A 23,465-nucleotide genomic window follows, 5' to 3' on the forward strand; every position below is an offset into this window, starting at 1 on the left:
TTCATTTTCTGTTAAAGAATTAAAATTTTGAGTTTTGGAACTGTGGTAATTCCCCTTCAGTCCAGTGAATCATTTGGATTAAATGCCATATTACTGGAGGTGTGAAAGGGGATGCATGCAAGTTTTATTTCCCAAATGTTTATTTGCTGCTGGCATGAAGAAGAAAAAGGAGCAAAGGCCTTGAAGATAATTTTTTCTTATGTTGAAATACGAGGTTTTATTCTTTCTCACATTGAAATGATTGCTATGTCCAAAGTTTCTTTTAGAATAAAATGCGTTTGCGCAGAATTGGGAATGGAGTAATGCTAGTGACATTCAGTATGGTACAAATAGATCTGCCATATAGTTTAGATGACCACTGAATGTAATTTAGTGTAACAACATGTAAGATAATGAGGTTTAAGGATTATAAATCTAAGTAGAAACACCATGTGGGACACTTGAACCATCTGGACAGAAATATTTGTTGCTATTAAAAAGGAGGGAAAAAAAGAACGAGTGAAATATTTGGGAGTATAAGGTACGTTGCACATATCCCAGAGTTATTCGTTGTTGCTCAGTTTATAGCAGTCAAGAGCACAACTACACTTGACTACTGGGGTGAGGGGGCTGTACTCTTGCAGTTCCTCCTCTGCGATATGCGTGGATCTATGGCATGTGTTTCCCAGCAGCCCCAGGCTTTGTCTCTCTGGTCTGCACAACACGTGTACAGGTAAGATCTTCTCTACCCTGAGCTGCCACTGAGAAAAGCCAGCCTCTGGCTGGCTGCTCTCAATCTAAAACTTCTTTGGAAAGGGTAATTTAGTCTTGGTAGCTGTTCTTACAAGGGGAGAGGTTTGAATAGAGGAATTGGAGTGCGCTTTCAAATGACCTCATAAAATCATCAGAGTAAGCTACGGAGACAAACACAGCCTTGAGGTACATGTCCTTTTAACTAAAAGCATGGATTTGTAACTCAAGCAAGTTGAGCTCATGGAGCTTGGAGAAAACTTTGTTTCATGTACATGTTTTATCAACCTTCAGTGAGGACTTAACATTAGGTGATAAACACCCTTATGCCTTAAAATGTATTTGCCTTTATGCTACATTTGCACAGGGATTTAGATACTGTTTCTGTGGCTGATGTTGTCTAGTTAAGGAACTACAGGAAAAAAGCCCTGACTCCCAAATTTGGATCTGAGTCAGCCACCTGCTGCATTCACCACGTAGATTTATTCTTCTGAGCAAAACTTGTCCCAGAACAAACTTTTTTTAAACATCTGTTAATGCAGTGGTATGTGTGGCTGACAGGGCCTTTCATACGAACTTGCATGTTTATCACCTGTCAAGTAAAACAGATAAACTGATGTCAGTTTTGATGCCTTCTTGTACATTCTTGTTGCTGGGCTTGGCTTGCTTATTTGGATTAGTGCACTGAAATTTTCTTTTCAGTTGAGAAATATTTTGAGTGTCTGCTCCCTGAATTACATTGTTTAATTGGAAATACAGATAGGTCTTTCCAGAAATAAAGAACATCTGACCACTTTCTTATCTAGGAATAAAATGGTTAGAGGCCCAGAAAGAAGAGGATAATATTATGGATACATTTTAAAGGCTAAGTCCACCTAAGGTTTTTAAACAGAACAGGAATCAGCACAAATCACACTGTGTTCGGCCTTTGTTTCCATCCTCTTCAAGGAAACTACTGCTCAAGCTTAGCTCGGGTGTCTCTCTTTATTAGTTTAATTATAATCATTGGAGATTATGCTTAAAAAAATTAGAAATATCTTTATTTCAGGTCACTGAAACTTGTGTGAAATGTGGCTTTGTACTTTCAAATTTTTGTCAGCTCTTTCCTTCTCTCTCTCTGTCTCTTTTCCCTCTCCCCTTTCTCTCTTTCCTGGCATTTTAATTGAAAATATTCCATTTTTAAGATACTTGTCTCTTGTTTTGATATTTGATTTATGGAATTCCAAAAAATCTCATTCTACAACTATACAAATATGTTTATAATTGCTCTGTTTACAAGTCCCATTTATGCTACTGTAGTTTTCAGACTTTGAGCTTTACTACAGTAAAGCAATAGCATGTCTGACACATTTTGGATTTAGGCAACAGAATCCAAAATGTCTCAAGTGGAGTTAATCTTTTGTTTTCATTACCCCTCTGCTTTTCTAATAGCTGAATCGTTTTCTTTTTGTTGTTTTTGTTTCTTTTTTACAGCAATGCGGCCACTTAGCATGTCTTACAGTTTTGACTTGTCAGGTAAAAGGCGCAACAACACCTGACGTGGTTATTGTGCTTATTGTGAAATTTGTTCCATCTGTTTGTTGAATTCCCATTTAAGAAAGAAACTTGAAGGGATTCTTCCAAGATATGGTCAGTGAAAATAAAAATTAAAATAATTTTTTTATTATTACCTACATTTCCCTTGCCACAAAAGGATGCCTAGGTATAGGAAACAACTGTATTTCACCTGAAATGGAGTGCTGAAATTCTGTTTAAATAAATAACCAAAATAAGGTGGCCCAGAGCTATTCCAAACTCTAGAAAGGATTGCAGAATACAGTATTACCTTCAAGTCTGATTTACTTATTTATTAATCTGACCTTTGTGTCTTTCCACTCGCTTTTTGACTAGACCATCTTTTGCAGTACTTCATTTCTCACAAGGATCCAAAAACTAGTTTTGAACTCATCTACCTTTCTAGATTTAATGAAATACACTCATGGATACTAATCTAGAAAGGAACTGTCAGTTCTACTGAGTGTCTTTATAGTAAATGCTTTGTGAGTCGTGAAATCAAAGACGTTCATTCAAAAGAGGCTAAACCTTCCTTCTTCACTGGTTAGCAAAGTAAGTTGCTACGGTTTGCTGAGGATTGATACAGAGGATTCGATAGCTGATCTTTCATCAACTATCTAATATCAAATTTAAAGTTTCCTCTTGGTGGGCCATTAGTTAGGACATGCAGTAACTATATGAATATGTTCTACATCAGAGACAGCAACATTAGAGAGAGTTTGTGCCTACTAGCCAGAAAATAAATTCATTCCTCCCTCATTGTACACTAACTTTCCAGGATGCTCAGGCTCAAAGACTCCCATCATTGAGGTTGGAAATATTCTACATAAAGGTTTGTCCGCTGAGGAGCGCTCTTATGCTAGCTCTTACCTAATTTCCCCTAGGTGACTCCTGAGAAAAACAGTTTCCCAATAAATCCATGCTCTCATTTTGTGAAGAAGCAACAGCAGCTGTACCTCCCCCCCCTTCCAGTTGCACATAGAGACATCTCATCTGGGACTTTGCAGAGTTTCACCCTCTGTTTCTCCATGTGGTTATTTTCCCCATAGAAAGGCATAATCTGACTGAAATGCAAGCATATTGTGAACTAGAAAGACCATATAGAAGTTTTTTGATTACCATAATATAAAAAATGCAATAGTTTTCTAGTATGCCAGTGAAGTTCACAAGTGGCCTGTCTGTGAACGTGGCTTCATGTTCTGGCTGAGCCAAACAAACAGCTTGCCGCAGTCAAGAGGCGAGGAGGGTCTCTAGCTGCTCCCCTTCCTCCCCAAGCTCCCCTCTAAGCGTGTCATTCCCCTCCTGCTCTGTGCCAGTCCTGCTCACTTATTCACAAGATGACCTGGTAACTCATGTAACCCAGGAACAAATACTTTTATTTTTTTACCAGGTTGGTTTTCTGCTCTTTTAGTGATTTAAACCTGCTTACTGTCTGATGAGATGATCAAAGAGCTGGCTGAGGGCAGGTGATGAGCATGGGTGGATGGGAAGGAACCAGTCAGAGGTGGTGGCAAGCAGTTAGTCCAGCTCAAGCCCTTTTGTGAAACCTTACACTCATGGCGTATTGTACAGCTACTACAGTAGTCTGGTGGGATTCAAATTATATAGGTACTTGGTATCATGTTTTACTCCATTGAAAGCTGAAGGGTCCCCAGGGCTTCAGGTAATAGCATAAACAGGCAAACTTCAGTTTTCAGAAAGTATTGCTACTTTCAGATATGCCAAAAGTTCCTTCAGTTTTAAGACTAGGAAACTGAGTGTGCCAGTGACCAGCAAAAGGGAAATGTTCAGATCTGTCCTTCTACATGTGTCTGTCTGCTTCTTCTTTTGCCTTTTATTTCTGAGAATCCTGAGACATCCTCATTTGTTTAAATCCAAACAATATTTTATAAAAGCTCCCTTCATAACCCATTAATTCATTACCATAGTATTTTTATTTTAAAGAAGTAGCTTTATAGCAATCTGTACTGTACTTGGATTTGCTCTTTTTGACTGACCACCGAAGAACTCTTCCTGTTTTCTTTATCCATCTTCCAAATGTGATTGGTTTTGTTTTTCAAGTCATGTGGTTCTCAGCAAGTAGTGTCATATGGCATGACTGAGTGATCTGATAAATTGTCTTTAGAAGTAAATTCAGGATGATTAAAACATTCCAGTTAGGTAGATGTGAGACACCAGATGAGCAGTACAGATGAATTAGATGGGTTGGGATGTTGATAGTAAGTGGTAGTTTTGAATGTTGTTGCTTTGCGTGCTTTCACTTTTTTCATTATTTTGGAGGCGGGGAAGCTATACTGTGCTTTCATCACTGTTTCCACATACTCGCTTTTTCACTGCTTTCATTGCTCTCTGCTTGATGGAATTGCTGTCATGGAAAAACACAAACCAGCAGAAGAACAGAAGTGTTTCCTGCTAAGTGCTAAATGACAGGTGCAGGCTTATATTATGCTTGCTGTCTGCGACTGGGATGATGCAGACCAATTCTGAGAAGACTTTTGCTGGCACCGAGCTGGTGTAGTTGGTAGGTCACACTGCCTGGCACCACACTGCCTGCTGTTGTCCTGAAGAGGAGAGGAGGGGTGCCTGGGACCTCCTTTTACACTGTTCTTTCCTACTGGTAGAATAGAAGGAGCAAGTAGTATCCACCTGCAGTGAGAGTAATCCGAGAGGTACTCAGGTATTGACTAGGGACCACGGCAGTCATTGCCTACTTCCTCTAATAAAAAAATAGCTTAAAAGCAGACTAATTTCCATGCACTGTGTTGAATGCAGCTCAAAAGATCAGTCATTCCCACTCTTAACACTCAAATTCTTCCCTCAAAGCTGTATGCGTGGCTGCCTTGGAGTTGTTACTTCAGAAACAGTTTGTACGTTTTGGGGGCAGCGGGGGTTCAGGGAGAGAAAAAAAGGGAAACTGAAACATTTAAACCCAAATTTCACAGGGATTATTCCTGTTGTTCCCAACTCTGTGAGGTGGTGTGTATCGCTGTTGGCTTTACGTGATCTGTGCCTTAGACCAGCGTGAGGAAGGAACTCCAACAGGTCCTGGTAATCTCTTAATTTAGATAACACAATAATAAATGTGATGCAAACACCAGCAAAAGGCTGGCAGCTTGGTATACTGGTTTATTAGTTCTCAGGTTTGACTTCAACATCTAAGTCCATTGAAAGGAACAGCACATGTCTGTTACCATTGTTCATTATATAATCTTTCCCAGTATATTATCATCATCATAACTAGCAAAAAGCAAACCTGTATTAATTCTGCAAATCTATTTTAGCCGTCTTTTAAACTCAGTGTAAAAAATGGTAAGGTGGAGGAGTAGATTTGCTGTATAGAACAAAATTCAGGTTTCTGTTGTCGTTATTTGCCAAGGAGAGCTGGTTAGGAGGCAGAGAGCATATGGTTACATGACTGCTGTGGTTTGCATGTAATCTGTGGTCTGCTTAATTCCTTGTTTCGTAAGAGATGTAATCTTACATGTAAATAAAGGCACATTTCATATTATCCTAGGGTGGGGTTTTTTTGTCTCCCCTTCTTAAGGCTAGTCAGGGAAGGTGAACACAAAGATCGAGTAACAAATCAAGACTTTCTCTTCTTTCATTTGCCTGTTGTAATGATAGCTTAGAAGAAACTCAAAAGAAACCAAACATATTAATCCAATTTGCAGATACTGCTCATTGTACTTGCTGCCTGAAAACACGGAGAAATGACACTCTCCCAGTGTGTCTGACTCTCTAATAAAATCTTAACCCCAGGCTGTTACTCACACAAGCCTTTTTTTAATATCATTTGAATAATCTTCAAAACATTTTTAATATCATTTGAATAATCTTCAAAACATTTAGATGTTCTATGAAACTAGTGATTGTGAACTACCATCCATTAAAAAAAAATTTAAAAATTAGGTTTTTGTTTCAGAGAATTGTCCATGAATTTCTTCTCTCATATTCATTTTTGTAAGCATTAGCATTGTTTCTGACTTGTTTATTCTGATTAATTTTATCTTGTTTATGATGATGTATGATTATTTGCCACCCAGTAATGTTTCTGTTGCCTGAGTACATCGCTAAAATAGCTTAAACAAAATAATAATTTTTTGGTCTGTATTTGCTAACAAATTCTGGTTTTAGTTTTGGAACAAGTTACTTTTGTTGAAATCTGTTTGCTGAAACTGTAAAATTTCATTATCTTTTCCTTAAATTATGAGAATCCATTTATTCATGTATATCCAGTACTGTAAGTGCAGGAATGATAAACTGAACTTGAGCACTGTTAACAAAACGGATTTTATAAATTGGATGGTTTTCTGTTTTTTCCCTTTTTGGTTTGTTTTTTTTTTTATTCTTTAGTGCTTGCAAGTTGTAAAAAAACCCCTTTTTTTTTCTTTGGAGGAAAGAATGGTGATAAATGATATTTCCTACTGAAGAGCCCTTCAAAACAAATACAGTGTTGGATTGTCTTCTTGATTTACCTAAAACTTCTCCGGTATTTCAAGAAGACTTATAAACCAACATATGAACAACTCAACAGTATGTATGAACAACTCATACATGTGTGAATTTAAATAACAACTGGTTTAGGCTTTGTAGATAGTGATTGGCTACATAAATTACCTCCAAAATGGATCAGAAATTTCCATTTCTGGGGCCTAAAGAAATTGGGCCTAAATTCTTAGAAAACAAAACAAAACAAACCCTAAACAAACAACAACAACAAAACCAACAAAAAAAAACCCAACAGAAAACAATTTATGCTGTACCCTGGATATCCATTGCATCACCTCCCATAGTGCTAGGGGATGTCTGGTGGATGTTCCCTCCTCTTTCCTTTCCCCAGACTTATCATGTGTTTATTTTTTTTGGAGGGAGAGCAATACTGTTGGCCTTCCCATCATTTATTCTCCCACTGATTCCAACAGTACTTACAGGCCATTCTTCACCCTCAGGCAGGGGAGTCACCACCCAGGAAGTTTTTGGGAGAAGGGACACCTTGTGTTGGTGGTGCTGGGGGTGCTTCATAGGATGGTCTGTTCAGGAACTGCCCTGTGCAATCACAAGAAATCAAAGGTTTTTCTCTTCCTCATTTGGGAAACTGAGCTTCTTCAATCAACTGCATGCCAGCTAATTATGAGGTCTCAAGAAATGGTATTGGCAGCAGGGAGGTGAGGCAGTTCAATTTTTGTTTTCCTGCTGTCGCTTTCTGGGATTGTGTTGAGCGGCTGTTAGAGCAGGAATGCATTTGATGTGGAGGACGCCCATGCTGTACTCGCAGAAATCTAGGAGGAAAAAAAACCCATGACCTATAAGCCACAGTGCTAGTCAGGACACCCATTAGCAAAGCCTTTGAAGATAGGAACTAAGGGTTAGAGAGTCTAAGTCTTTGATTGCAACTCTTTGTAGGGAGGACCTGAAGGCAGTAATAACACTGTAGTACACACATTCATAGGCTTGGAATGTCACCATGACTTTAATAGTCCAAATAATCACCTTTTCTTATACTCCCAGTTGAAGGTATGATTTATAGAGGAACTGTAATACATCCCCTGTCCTTTCTAGCTCAGTTTCCAGCATTTAACAATAACCTAATTAATTCTTTAAACTTATTTAACTTATTCCTCTTCTTACTCCTTTTCAATAGCTGCTCCAGTGAGAATGTTGTAAAACAGAACTACTACTGCAACTGAGGCTTTATCTAGACTGTGTAGTTTTAATTTACCTAGTGCAAGAACAGCCTTTATCAATGCAAACTGTGTTGTAGCAGCAGTGACTGTGTCTGTTTATACCAGGGCAACTATGTAAGTAACTCTGAACGATGAGTACTTGGATTGCTGGCACTGGGAATATTTGGGTGATATCATTTCTCTGTCATAGTCCTCCCAGTAACCTAAGGTACAAGTCATTTGACCTTCTGTGCCTCTTTTCACCATATATAAAAATGGGAGTAATAACTTGTCATTACCCTAGCCTTAAAATACCTGGAGGTACCTTGTTATTACAAGGCTGGAGAAGGAGTCCTATAATTATATGGGTAGAAAAACACATTTGTAGAAAGACCAGATGCTTAGGCATACATGCAAATGGGAGATTAAAAGCTTCTCTTCCTTCTCCCTCCGACATAATTTTCTTCAAGTTGGAATACTGCACTTTGTACTTTTACAGGGATAAAACTGATTTATTAGACCAAACTCTAAGCTCCCTTAAAATATCAAAGCCTAGGTCATTATCTTAATGTCTAAGCTAAGCTAGGCTAAGCACAGCAGACCCAATGCTTAACGTTATCCGAGATGCATCTTCATTGCACACTGGCAGAAATCCCGAGTAATTTACTCAGTGGAGTTACATCCTTGTAAAACTCATGTAGATGAAGATAGAGCTGGAGCCTCATGTTTCTGCTGTTACATGAAGATTTGACATCACAGACATATTTTTAATACAAATGACCATGCAAGCCTAAGAATTGTGCATATTTTTGATGAATGCTAGTTACTTAGCTCATTTTCATTCCTTTTCTGTATACTGCAGAATTAAACGTAATTCTGTCCTCACAGGAAAAACTAGGTTTACTCCATGCTAAACCTCCTAATTTCTGTGAGGCGTTGCCTTCAGATTCACTGGAAACCCACTTGTCCAGATATGGTTGTGCATTCTTCTGATACTTGTTATATAGTTAGTTATAGACTATAAGTTGAAGGAAGAATATTTTTGGGTTTAACACAGGATTTTTTTTTTTAAGTTGATTGGTGTTGGTCTGAGGTTGGTTTTTCAGTATTGTGCACTGCTGCTTTTTCCACTGCTTTCATTCTTTCATATTGCTTCTATACCACAAGCCATTGCCTGTAGTTCTCTGAGCAATGTATTGCTAACGTAAAATAATTGCACACATATTACTATCACAATGACTTTTTTCTTTTTGTGTATGTTGCCTTGACAGTAAGATTTGAGAAGGCAAAATACAAATTAGGTTCAAATACCAATTGTTCTGTTTCTTTTGCTAGATGTATCTACGCCAGAGGCTGGAAGAAAATTAGTGGATGCCTCTGTAGTGAATGGTGGCCTGGCACCACAAGGAAAGCAGAATGGGGCCACACAAGTGACAGTACAACGCAAGAGACTCCTTAAGGCTCCCACGTTGGCTGAACTTGACAGCTCAGATTCAGAGGTAAAAAATTAAGTCACAACTTGCTTCTCGATTTGTCAGAATTGAGTCTTGCTCCTTAATTTGCTGAACTGATCAGCTGAGAAGTGACTTTGCAGTTTATCATCTGAATTTTCCATGACTGCTTTGTCAGCCCACAGAACTTCAAAAATATTAGATCAGACCTCAAAAATGAGAAGATTCTTTTAAAACGTTAAATGCTAATTTTGGCCTTAAACCCAGTATTTACTTATTTTTCTAAATGCCCTGTATCTGTCCACAGTGTAGATGTAGCAATTATGCTTTTGGGAATGCAGTCAAATGTGTTGCACCCTTCTGGCACCCATGCAGGAGCTGTCACTAAAGGACTCAGATGTGAGGCCAGCCTTACCGTACCAGCTGTTAAATAAAGAGCATCAGCTGTGCCAGAGGGCTTGCAGTTTGGTGCAAATGTCAGTGCGTTAGTTTGCTATATAGGCTTGGGAAGTAACACCCAACAAATGTTTCACAGATAGGGACAAGCAAATACCACTTAGATGGAGAAACAACTTTGAATCCATCCTCTCTCAAATGGAGAGTTAAAGATTTAAAAAAGCATAGAAAAGGCAAAAGCTTAAAAAAGTTCTCTAGCTTAAAAGCTGCATTATATATGACCCTCAAGAAGGGCCGACATTACATCCTCAAGAATGAGCTTTGTCTTCTGGACCAGTAGTATTATTAATTGAGTTTGAACCTTTCTGAAAGTTAAGCTGTCTGGAAAGCACATGCAGGCAGGGTTTATTCACAGAGGCTAATTTTAGCCTGGGGAAGGCAGTCTTCCCTGACTCTCTTTCTCTCTAGTAAATGGGGAAGGAGGGGTTTCCTGACAGGGTGCTTACAAAGGCATCTAAGCTGAACGATAGGAGGCTGGGGAGAAATATATGTGGGGAGAAATTTATCTCTTTGCATACTTTCTTGATCTGTGAAAGGTTGGCCCTCTTTGTTATTAGGGCCTATCCTATGGGTGACTTGTGTGGGTGCATAATTTGGTGCATCTATTCTGAAAGCAGAAGAGATTTGCATTCTGAAACCTCTCAGCAGTCTTTAAAATTACAATAGAGGCTATATGAGGTTTTGTTAATATGAATGAAGCTGGGCAGGATGCAGGAATATTAAGACCTGTCAATAAGAGTTGGATCTTGAACTTAACAGCTTCCCAGCTTGTAGCTCTGTGCATCCTGAACCTAATGCAGCATGATATTTCACACGGAAAAATGAGCAGAAGTCAGTAAAAGAAAATTCTGTAAAGGCAAACATGAAGTGATCCTTGTAGGAGGGAAAAATAAGGTGTCTGACTGTTGATTCGGGAATACTGTGTAGGCAAGCAAAGTCATATAGAATAAGCTCTGGAACATACAGCAAAAGATAAATTGAAAATAAATCAGCCACATCGAGCTGTCACAGAGAACAGATGCTGTACTGGTTGGAGTCAACAGAAGTAGCTAGTGAAGCAATTAAAACGATTAAGATGCTCAGCAGAATACTGGTTGGGGCTCAGAAACAGTGCTAAAGTAGTGTAAATAAACAAACTGAAGGGAGTTTGGGTGAAATTTTCCAAGCTGACAAAGAGGGTAGGACACAGAACATTTGAAGAAAGTGAAGATCGTTCTGTCAAAATGACTTTTACCTTGTATATAACACACAGAAGAGCATATGTGTTGTCCTGATTGCCTATAAATGACTCTGCCAACTCTTTGCCTGCAATTTGAATTGGGCTTAACCTATTTAGGGTTACTGGGAGTTAAATTATGACTATGTTATGCCCTAAATTACAGACTGCAAATATCTGCACTGCTGAGCTGTGGACCTCCAAATGAGCTATGATGCAGACGCATTTTCTTCCCCCTGCATCCCCTTTGTTCTTCTCTCAGCTGCGTTGTGATGCAGACTATGCCCCAACACTCAGTGTTGCCAGCCACTAGTACAGCCCTATGCCCATTTGCTGGCAAGGATGAATATTGTACAAACCATTCCTGCTTTCTGTCCTTGCTTTTTTCTGCATCACCACTAGAATCACAGTTTCAGAGGGGGAGCAGGAAGTGCCATTTTGCTTTGTGTGGCAAAGAGAAGTAGCAATCTAACAGTGATTTTTGATACAGATATAAAAATGGTATCTTCCTAATGAAGCTACAGCTATCTGGACAGAAATCATGTCAGTAACATATTCATATGTTTTAAGGTGATGCCTTTAAAGCTGCAGCTTTCTCCATACATGTAAAATTCTAATTGTTTAGCACTCTGTGGAGAAGTGTGCAGTCCCGGATGTTGGATTGATCCAACCTCAGATGTAAAATGTCAGATAGTCTACCATAATAGCCAACAGTTATTGTATTGATATGAAGAAATTTATACAATGGTTTATCAGTACTTGCTACACAAGATTTCATTCTCAAAAAATCTTTCCATGTTTGAGAAATCATAGGGCAGTAATAGCATTTTCAGTGCATGTGTTTGTGCACAGAAAAAGTAATTTGAAATGACAAACCAGGAATACCTGTTGTCTAAGTAGGGTGATATGTCAAATTTAACATGCTTCCGGCTTCCATTCTCCCTGGGTTGGTTGTTTATACTTACTATTTTTTATACTTAGCCATTGGCTCTGACACTTCATTCCCTCCCATTCTTTAGAATAAGAAGTGTGGCTCCTGGAATCTTTCTTGTAGGTCTTTACCATAGAGAAGTCCCTTACTCTCAATTTTTGTCCATTACTTTCACTCTTGGTTTTTTTGAGACTCCTAGGCCACTGGCATAGCCAGTGTTCATCCATTACTGATGAAGTAACTAGAAATCTTTCACAAAAATGGGAGCAAGATGGAGATATCTGTGTGCTACCTAGTTTTGCAACATGTGACCAAGACATCATGTCCATCTCAAATTCAGAAGTGGCATGAAGAATGATCGATAGCTATTTCTTTCCATTGAAAGGTGGCAATTAGAAAAATTAGATGGACATGTGAAACATTTCTGTAATCCCTAATTTACAGTTTTACATTAAAATATATATATATGCTTTTGGTATTTTCAGTTGTGCACCTTGTTTTCTCTCTCTTCTCTCTGTGTCAGTCTTTCAGACACAGGAAAAATGGAAGAAAAAGGAGAACAAAAAAACCCACAGAAAGTCATTTAAATAAACACATAGACTGTTGCTTGAATCGTGATTCAGTCTTTTGTAAAACTCTACAGCATAAGATGCCGACAACTGTAGCACTTACAATTTTTGGTCAGGACTTGGTAGGGTCCCACAGAACAAGAGGCTTCTCTAGAGCAAGGGTTGCTGGGATTGTGCTCCAGAAACAGCTGTTCCCCCGTCGGCTCCTTAAAAAGCCCTCTCTGAAGCCCTGACTGCTCTTCATTCATAAAAACGAGCAGCACAGCACCATTGTTATGTTTTTTTAATTGATGGCTTAGTTCTTCACCTTAGCTCGTTAGCTTTTCTGGCAATGGGAAAATAATCTTCCACTCAGAAGAATTTGACTTCTACAAAGTGAAAATTTTAGTAGTTCCCTTTGTACCGGGGTTATTCTCCTTCAGAAAACTTAAATGTTTAACTCTAGACTTGTGAACACTGTTGCACTCCTTCTAAAGAATAGTGCATCCGATTGTCTTTCAAGTTCTCCAGTGGTCTGTTAAGGCAACCATGTGGCATGAAGCAGTGATATGCAAAGGTTATCTGAGCTAGCTCTGTAGCTAAACTGTACTGGTTTCTGCAAGTAAAACAGCTGATGTAGCTAAATGTGCCACTCAAACTTCCCTACAAGCTTCCCATCACAATGGTTTTGTGGGGTCACACTTGATATGTTAAAGTGAATATATTGTTTTGGGATCTGAGCTGGTTTGAGTCCCTTTGCAGAATAGTGTGTTGTGGCGTATACATGGGAACAGTATACATCACAGTGTCATCACATACAATGCGTACCCTTGGGCTGAGCATAAAGTACAGATCACCTGATGGGAATTTGTGGAGGCCTCTCTCCTGTGATGCATGGTGCTCATTGAGGTGATCCTGCCAGCTTTTCTTTTCTGACTTGCTGTTACCAAAGAAGGTAAGTGGAGCCAGTGGAGGTTTTTTCCGCTTGCGATTCCTGTAACTAAGGAAATCTGTGAGAGAGAAGCTCAGCCACTTGCTGGGTTTTAGAGCTGGTCACTTGTTTGATCTGTAAATCTTGTCAACTTAAATGATGTAAGTCTCCTCGGTTAAAAGCATTCACACTCAGTCCTTCAGCTCTGTTCCTTTGGGAGGCTCTGTGATGATCTATATCTTGCTGGTACCTGGTGGCAGAAGACAGAGGTTTTAGGTGAAAGCAAAGGATTTAATAATTTGGGTGGCATAATGCTTTAGACAGCTGAAAGGTGTTCGTCAAAGCCCATTTCACTTTCATTCATCTTGCAGGAATTGCTCTTGGCTGTTGTGATGAAACATGCTTATACAATGAATGAGATTTCTTTTAAATACAGAAGAAAGGAGAAACGCACCCGGATTAGGGATTAGAGAACAGTGCAGTGGAGATCAGATTAATTTCTCTTTACCTGAGTCACTTGTATGTGTGGCTCTTGTTCCTTTGGATACCAGAGGAATCCAAGTGCTGATTCCTTGCTAGTGTGAGATATAAAGTTGAGTTAACCTATCTGCTGTAGCTGCAAATCCTTAGAAGTCCTTGAATACAATAAGGAAAATTAACAGGCTACAATGGATTCATGCACCTCTCCTCTGATCTTGTTCTTTCATGCAATAGTTAAATACACTGAATTCCAACCATGTACCATATATTCCAGTTTCTAAAAAAAAATTGAGCATTGAAAATTCCATTTACTCAGTACAGTGTAGAGTCAGTGTTTTTCTCAGGACTTCTTCTAGGGCTTTGAGTGATTGCATGGTACAAAACACCTTTGATAGTTTGAGATTTCTGTGTGCTAAGAAGCAGTAAGAGATGAAAAAACAATCCCTGAGGAATTCTGCTTCTTTTCTTCTTCCCACACAGGAGGAATCAGTGCACAAATCAGCAAGTAGCAGCAGCATCTCCCCCTCACAAGTGGAAGACCCCTCTCAAGAAGGCACCAGCAGCAGAAAGAGTGAGTTTTGATGAGAGAGCCCAGTGGCTGCTTTTGCACACTTGTGTTGTCTTCTGTTCTATGAACTTTGTCTGAAATGTTTATAGAAAGCTGAAGCTGAGTGTTGTTAACGGAATAAATCTCCAAAGCTGAACCCTAGTACCTGCTGAATAGGTCAAATGTGATTAACGACTGGAAGGCATTAGCCCCCGCTATATGTGGGTATCTTTGTGAAACAGAAGGTTTCATACTTCATAGAATCATAGAATAGAATCATAGAATGGCTTGGGTTGGAAGGGACCTTAAAGATCACCTAGTTCCAACCCCCCTGCCATGGGCAGGGACACTTTCCACTAGACCAGGTTGCTCAAAGCCCCATCCAACCTGGCCTTGAACGCTTCCAGGGATGGGGCATCCACAGCCTCTCTGGGCAACCTGTCCCAGCGCCTCACCACCCTCACAGTGAAGAACTTCCTTTCACCTAATCTAAATCTACCCTATTTCAGTTTAAAGCCATTACCCCTTGTCCTATACTTGAAGTTGATGTGGAACTGTAGAGGAGGCCACAAGTGGATGGGGGGTAGTTTACTATGCTCATCTCATAAAAGAATTTGTTGCTCCAGAAGCACATTCTAACCTAAGACCAATTTAAATGTTTCCTGCATCTCTGTCACCATGGCAGTGGATGTACTTGTTTGAAAGACACATAGCAATCACCAGTATTTCTCATAAGTAATTACTGGAAAGAGGGGAGGATGTGTTCTGTTTTTTTCAGGCACAGTTATTGTAGGCTTTAATGTGTAAAAATATTTTTAATTTGTTTCAAAGTGTTTCAGTTTAACTGGAAAGGTTTTGTAATGAAACATGTAATCTGGGCGTGTATTTTCTGTGCACAATGGTGAAATAAGTAGAATAAGCCAATACCCTGAAACACTGAATTTATATACAATGGTAACTGGACAGTAGCGTGCCTATATTTGCTAGTTTTATGTGTATTCCTATTCTCTCAGTCTCGAAAATGTGATGAATGTGATACCTGTCTTGAAGATGCTCTGAGTATGGATGTGTAACTTCAGCCACCAATAGTGGGAATTCTAGCAAATCAGTAGCTGGTTTAAGTACTGAGCAATGTTATCCAACAGTCTGTCTTACAAGAACTAATTTATTTATACTGGTTGAATCTTTAGTGCCTCCAAAGTTCTTGCCCATATCATCTACACCACAGCCTGAGAGACGGCAGCCACCTCAGAGACGACACTCCATTGAAAAGGAGACGCCAACCAATGTGAGACAGTTCCTACCACCTTCAAAACAGAGCTCCAGATCACTTGTAAGTGGAGTGGGTGGTAGGAGAGAGAAAAAGAGGCAAGCTAAGAGTATAATGAAAATTAAAACTTGGCTTCAGTGTGATTAGAACTTGACTCAAAGAAAACTCCTCAATTCAGAAACAGCCCTTGGCTACTAAAGACCTTTTGAAATCAAGATTTGAACTTTGTCTCTCTAGCATATTTATCCGAAATCCCAGGTACAGGTGCCTCAGAAAACATTTGCACTTTGATTAGGACTCTGGGTAAAGCCACGTGTCTTGATTTTATTTCAGAATGTTACCAAACCAGACGAACTTCACCCTACTGATTTTCCATTTGAATAGAGACAATTCCAAAGCAGTGGATCTATTTTGGGATTTGGGGGAATTTTTAGTTGTTGGAAGTAGTTTAGTTAATGGCTGAATGAATGGAATGGTTTCTTTTCTTCCCACGTAAGAACTTGTGTAGTAATGTTTATACATATGAAAGCTCTTTCAGTAATTCAAATCAAGGTTTGTCTGTGTTGCTTTGTTGAAGTTACTGAGGCAAAAACCTGTATTATTGCTTGAAAAGAAAGTACAGTGCATTTGATCAATTAGCTTTAATTGAGAGCTGTTTTCCAACAGAGTGTAAACAGCAAAGGGTATGAAGTCCTGGTTCGTTTATGCTGACATACTGATTAGTGCTTTGTAATTTCATGCAGGATATGTTCCTCGTCTCTTTTCCTACCAGCAGGGTTTCGAAGTATGCCCCATGAGGTGCTGGTGAATAGAGAAATCTATAAACACATCCTAGTTTTGAAAGGAAGGGAATATTCGCTTGCCCTGTCTTTTAGTGCACTGGTATTAATTGGCTTTGAAGACTGTTCTTGTTGGCCCAAGAGATGGTGGCCGGGATCCAAACTTAGTAGATGATGAAGTTGAACAGTAACAAGAAAATAATCTCCAAATATTCCCACAACATGCTTCCTTCGCTTCTTTTCAGACGGTCTGCTGGATTTTGTTTATTATATCTTTGAACTGGAATGTAGTTCCTCATTCCAGGTGAAGGTCAGGTGGTAGCATGTTGATAAACGCACAACGCAAGCAGACTTCTTCTGCCAAAGTGAGCTTGGAGCAGAATGTATTGCACTGGAACCAAGCTGGAGGGTTCCTTCAGCATGCGTTTGAAGACACTGCCACATAAAATGGATTGCCCTGTCATCACCTGCTGCACTCACTCTGTGGGGAAGCACAAGCTTTATTTTGTGATAGGCCCAGAGTCATTCACAGACATTGTTTAAAGGGAGGAGGGGAGAAAGCATTATATGTTACACTGAGGCATTTGCTCCATCACACTTTTAGTGTATCTAAATATGTTACATCATAATATTGATCTCATACATATTTGAGGGGATCATGCAACTTAAAAATCTTATATATGAGGCCATTATTTTAAATAGGTCAAGCAAGTTCTTAACAGGGCCTTTTTGACCACATGTGTATTTTCCCTCTGTCAGTCTGTTCATATGCCTAGAAATAAAACCATTACAGAAAAATGAATTCAGTTATTCCACTTGCCCTTAAAAATACTAAAGGAAAAGGGAAAAAAAGACATTAGATAAGTCAGGCTAGTATGGGAACACGTGGGAAAGGTTTTACTCGTTTCTTTTGTACTTGGGTTTTTTGGTTTGGTTTTTTTTGTTGTTGTTTTTTTGTTGTTGTTTAAATCTTTAGAGAACTGTCACCTAGCTTGGTTTTGGCTATGAAGTGAGAAAGAAGGAAAATCAGTAGTGAAATGATGTTCTGTTAATAAGAACCTATTTTATTTGATGCCTAGAGAGCTAATTCTTTAACTTGGCAATAGTGCCCTCTAGGGTGTGACAGACAACTCCCACAATACTTTTGGTTTTAGTTTTGGTAGATGGTTTCTGATACGCTGGCGCTGCCCCAGTGCCACACTTTGGCTTACTGCAAGTCTTTCCTTCCCTGGAAAGATGCCAGCTTCTTTCTGTGGCTGCTCCAGATGCTGCATACATGACATTGCCGTTCCTGGAGTGAACACTTCTCAATAAGTGCAGAATATTATTTACTTTTTATTTGACTTCACACTTCTTCATCCCTTCCTCCAGGATTGATGGAGTTTCATTTCTTATCACCTGCTCCTGTGACTGCAGTTTCTCTCCAAGGTGAAAGAGGCCTCGTCAATAAATAGCCCTCAATGCCAGTGAAAACAGGCAGGGGTTTGCTACAGTCTCTTAGCAGGATTAGCAAGAAACTGGTCTGTCTTGCATACTAACAACGGTTTTATGAACTGGCATCTCATCAGACAGAGGGAGTTAGACCTAAGTAGGTGGGGAGGGGAAACAGACTTGGAAAGATGCCAAACGTAGTCCTTTTGATATGTCACCCTACCAGCGCTACACGGAAAGGCAAGGCAGCTCAGTGATTTTGGGGGGGGGTCAGCCTGGTGGTGTGCTCACTGTACTGAGCTGACTCGGTGCTTAATCAGTGAGATGAAGCCAGTGTCCTGAGATGTACATATTAATGCCTTTGTAGTCTGTTTGCTTTTTAAATAGTATTATTATTATTACTATCATTATTATTTTTCATGACCCAGAGGACCAAAGCTAATGGTTTCGTTTATACACAGCATTCGCTTCTCTGCTTCCTATCTATTGTTCAGGTTCCTAGGATAACCAGTTTATTTCCAAGGATGACTTTCAGACCACTTTTTTCAACTGTGCAAACAGCTTCTCTGCTCAGCTCTCATCCCGTTGAAGCAGCCATGTGTGGGGTGGCAGGGGCTATGTACTATCTCTGTGAGAGAGCTTTTGCCAGCAGGTGGAAACCCGCAAAGGTTTGCCTCTTTTTGCTGGCTTTGGAAATCACCTTCACCAGCATGTTCCCTCCTAGGGGAGCACTTCCTAAGCTGTGGCAAGAATTAAAGCTCAGGCTGGGACATTGCACCTGATTGACGTTGATTGCAATGTGTGTAGGATATTTGTGTGTCTTCAATCATCTCACGGGGAAAAGAAATCAGTTCTGAAAGGACAGCAAACTAAAAATGCAACATCTCAAGATTATCAATGGGACAGACCTTAAATGTTACAGCACATGAAGATCCTGCAGCAAAAATCCAGCAAAACTACTGTAACCCTTGGACTATGTTGAAAAGAATAAGGTTTTATGTTTCTAACAAGATACATTATGTAGAATAGAAGGGCATTTGCAATCTGTTTTACTTGAAAACCTACATACGGTTTTGTTCCTCAGCACACTTACGTATCTGAACTTGCAGGATAACTAATAGCTATATACCAGGGAAGGCAAATCAACTAAAAAGAAAAACTGATTCATTTACCCCTATGTAGAACTAAACATGAATAATTTAATGTTTTCCTTTTTTTCTTGTCTCAATCAGTAAGTGAAAGTTCAAAACCTGTTGCAGGAGAGTTTATAGTTGAGTTATCCAGCTGACTTCTTAGAAACTTCTAGTCTCCAAAAGTAATGAGAGTTTAGAGTGCTTGACTAATTGTGAATTGCAGAATTTAGAGGCCAATCCAGCACTTGTTTGTATTGCAATTTACTGGGGCAGCTCATTTGAGTGCCTAGTGACATCCTTTAATGAGAAGTTTAACGAGGAATATATTAGTGTGAAAATGTGTTAGTCATAAGGAGCTATTAGGTGTGCATATGCTGAGAATGACCTACAAAGCACTTTATTTCACATTATGGATATGTAATTCTTACTACCTGCTTTTCCTGAGTAAAAAAAAAAATACACATATACACCTTAAGCTGTTACAGTGTATATAATAAGACCGCACAAAGTGTTAAGCCAGTTCTCATGAGGATCTTTGAAACTTCAAGTTCAAAATACTATTTTTAAGTAAGACTTTTTTTCCTTTAAAAGTAAGAATACTGACTTGTGTTTAATATTAAAATGAGCATTGAGTACAATTCCAGAAAATCAAGACCATTCAAACCACATTTTGTCTTCAGCATGTTCTGTTGTATGCAAGCGTTGCAGAGAGCTGAAGTTCTCTCACTTGGAGCTGCCTAACTTGAGTGTAGATTATCGTTGGAAGTTTGAGCAATAACTCCAAAGCATCATTGTTTAATGAAGTTTAGCCAGTGCTTAGCGTAATTTTAATTAATTTCAATGCCTTAAAGGTAGTGTAGAAACAAAAGATATTCTTGTGTACTTATTTCTATTCTGAAAAGGGGGAAAAAAAAATCAAGCTTTTTTTTGAAATCAGCATAATATTTATCATTCATTTAATGTTGCATTAACATTTTGTTGTCCTTGTGTAACCTCTGGAATTAAAACATTAGCATTTAAACATGTGAACATTTTCTATGTTTCCCCTGTTGCCTGCTAGCTATTTCTATTTGCTTTAGTGATAATCATTTTTGATTGGTACAATAACAGGCCCACACTATTCCCCTAGTACCTGCTCTATACCTATAGCAGATCCGCAGCCTTTCTTCAAAGGAGCAATATTCCCCAATGTCATCGTTCTGTAAATTAAAGGAATGGGCGTTCATGAGGGGGAAGGAAGAGCTTCAAGTAAGGAATGTATTTCTAAAGGACTTAAAGCTCTGATTGATTACAAGCATTCAGTCAGCCTCGTTCACCTCGGACAGTTTCTCTCAGTCTCCCACGATGCAGAATCGAGGGGGTTTGCTGGCATTGTATGCATCACGCTTTCCCAGGCACTTCCTCTCCCATCTCGCCCCAGCCTTCAGCCGGTGCCTTCTCCATAGTGAGGCAGTTGCTATGGGAAGAACCCAGAATGAAACGCTGAGAGCTGCCGGCTAGCTGTAAAGTTGCTCGTAAGGAACAGAAGTTATTTTGTTTGGGCTGTGCAGTTTTACACCTCAGAGCAAATTGCAGTTGCTTTTGATGTAGTTTGTTCTTTCCAGAAAACTAGTGATTCTATACCCCAAAGGTTTAGCCGGTACATCTAACAAAGTTAACTCAATTCTAGTCTTTTGTGGGGTACCTTAAACAGAGTGAAGTTTCTTTGTGTTCCCTTTCTAGATAGGTAAGACAACAGTTTTTAAAAATGTGGTGGTTCCTAAATGCTAATGTTTGCCAGGTCTGCAATGTAGAAAGTTTTCTTTTTAATCTAATGGAAAGACAGAACAGATCTCTGAGTACATGGAAATGGAGCATTTCACTACTAATCCAATTCATCACTTCAATTTGTAAACGAGATCTCCAACCTGTCAGCCATGTCTTTGTATCTGCTGGAGAAATTTCCTTCATTTATTCAGAGAGCATTACATGTCATTGTCATTGCCGCACAGTAGCCCCCTCTGGGCTGACTGAAAAGGTTCACTAAGCATAAAGCCATGGGAGTTCCCACAGAGGTTTCTGTCTTTCTGTTGGAAATGTATAATCAACTACAGGGCTGGATTACAAATTGGGTTGGTGCTTTTTATTCTCTGGTACCAAATTCAGGAGTTCTCTACTCAATATTCTCCTAAATGCTGTAATACAGAGCAGATGCAAAATTTCGTAAGTGGAAAGTTGTGGTATTAGTCTCTATTTGAGTCTTTTCCATTAATAATTCAACATTGGGTAACCAGTTCTCCTGCTTTATATTTGAAGAATATTCTGTAAAGCTTAAATTGCTGCTGTTACTTTCCTGGGGCAGAAAGGAGAACTTTTCTGCCTAAACTGACGTAACTTTTTGTAGTCTTGGTGGGATTCTGATCATGTGAGCACCAAGATGTGGTACCACTGAATAAGAATTTCTGCTAGAATGGGCTACTAACCACTTTCCATGGCCACTCTGGGCATCACAAAGTCTCAGAGAAATTGCGTGTCTTTAAACCGTATACTTAAAAGTAATGCCATCTGCCAAATTACCTTTTCCCTTTCAAATTATAAACCTGAACATTGACTGGTTTCAAACAAATCTTCCTAATAACAGACAAATGGAGAGAAGGGTCAAGTGGTCTGAGGAGGAAAGATGACAAAAACTGTCCTTGTTGTGAAGGCTGAACACCAGACCATTTAGATCACACTTACGCAGTCTCCGGCGGTTTGGAACTCATGTGATGCCCATGAATGAGCCAGTGCTATTCCAGTTTGAAGGGAGAAACCCTTTATTTCTGGAGTGACTAACCAGGTGGCTGGTTGTCTAGGTTGAAGTCTGGAAGAAGCCATTTGGCTTTGAAATAATACAGGTTTTTTGGCTTCCAGGAGGAGTTCTGTTACCCGGTGGAATGTCTGGCTCTGACGGTGGAGGAGGTCATGCACATCCGTCAGGTGCTGGTGAAGGCGGAGCTGGAAAAGTACCAGCAATATAAAGATGTCTACACTGCTCTCAAGAAAGGAAAGGTAGGGCTGAGTCTGTGGAGGCTCCAAAGCTTATTGAGGGAGGCTGGTCACACAAGCCTCCCAGTTACACATTTGTTTCTTACCCTGTGTTGGAGAGAAAGAAGAGATATCCACCAAATATCCCCCTAAATGTATAACACATGGGTCAGCTTCCTTGAATTATGGGCAGAAACATCAAAACTTTTCATGGAAATACCATATTTGTTTAGATTGTCTATAAAAATGCAGTAGCATTTGCAATTACCAGAGCATATCTGCATGGGTATGTTTTAAACTTCATTGAATGAAGAGATTTCTGTCCCCATGCCTTCTGCAGTATTGCTTAGCATTTCTATTCCAGAAAATAGAATTACAGATAACAGTAGGAAACTACAAGAAATTTTTCATATTAATCTTTACCGTCAAGCAAAGAGGGAATGAAAGCCTTCAGAGAAGTCGGACAACATGTGACCCCAGAAGGAGTTTTAATATTAGAGAACCCATTAACTAATGCATTTTTTTTCTGTAAACTGCAGATTGGGAATTGGTATTTACCAGTAGAAGCAGTGTCCTTTTCTCTCACTTCTGACTTGTGCTTCTTGAACACCTCCAGCAAGTGCATTTTGACTTCACAGTGTATTTTACCTACAGGCCTACCTGTGTCTAGTATGCAGATTTAATTGAAAGACTTAATACATTTAAGGCGGAGGAACAAGAATCTGAAAATGTCATTCATTAGATTCAGCTGTTGACTATTGTCATGACATATAAAGCTTAGTAATGAGCTTTTATCAAATCTCAAAGTAATCTGATGTTTTCATTAATTTACCCCACTATTAAAACTCTTTACTTTTATTTCTAGCCAAATTTATCTAGCCTCACCTGAGTCTCTGGATCTCAGTATGTCATCTTTTGTTTGACTGCAGAACTTCCACTGTTCAATGCCTTTCCTTCCTAGAAATGTTCTTAAGCTGTGATCCCTACCTCCTTTGAGTAAACTGAATAGTTGGGATTTATTATCCCACTATAAAGCAGGTTTTCCTCAAGTGAGATTGCTATAATAGCTCTTTTCTGCACCTCCTCTAGTTTTCAGGAATGTAGGATTGGAAGAAAATCATCAAATGTTATCACAGGCAAAAACTTTGTGTCCCAGAACCAGACCCAGATGGTTAGGAACCTTTTCCAGGCTAAATGTATTCACGGCTGAATTTATGCCCATTTGTTCTTGTGTTCTTCGGCTGTAACTCTTACTTTCCTGGTGCTTGTTTTTGTAGTAATGATATAAACATCAGCGAGGGAGAAGTAAAAATAAGTTAATTAATAACTGGCAAGTATTT

At 39.3% G+C, this 23,465-nt stretch overlaps 1 protein-coding gene across 4 annotated transcripts in view; it reads left to right on the forward strand.

The window, feature by feature from the left end:
* Positions 1–23,465, forward strand: part of SPIRE1 (spire type actin nucleation factor 1) — a 132,826-nt gene that overhangs the window by 102,489 nt on the left and 6,872 nt on the right. The window contains exons 9-14 of one of the 4 annotated variants that reach the window (XM_069778934.1): positions 2,203–2,244; positions 9,282–9,445; positions 14,440–14,530; positions 15,697–15,839; positions 18,481–18,654; positions 22,012–22,149. In XM_069778934.1, the coding sequence (XP_069635035.1) occupies positions 2,203–2,244; positions 9,282–9,445; positions 14,440–14,530; positions 15,697–15,839; positions 18,481–18,654; positions 22,012–22,149 (752 nt within the window). The remainder of the gene's footprint in view (positions 1–2,202; positions 2,245–9,281; positions 9,446–14,439; positions 14,531–15,696; positions 15,840–18,480; positions 18,655–22,011; positions 22,150–23,465) is intronic. The other 3 variants (XM_069778935.1, XM_069778937.1, XM_069778938.1) reach the window with 3 other exon arrangements.

Source organism: Haliaeetus albicilla, chromosome 3, assembly GCF_947461875.1.
Source record: "Haliaeetus albicilla chromosome 3, bHalAlb1.1, whole genome shotgun sequence".
NCBI classification, from domain to species: Eukaryota; Metazoa; Chordata; class Aves; order Accipitriformes; family Accipitridae; genus Haliaeetus; species Haliaeetus albicilla.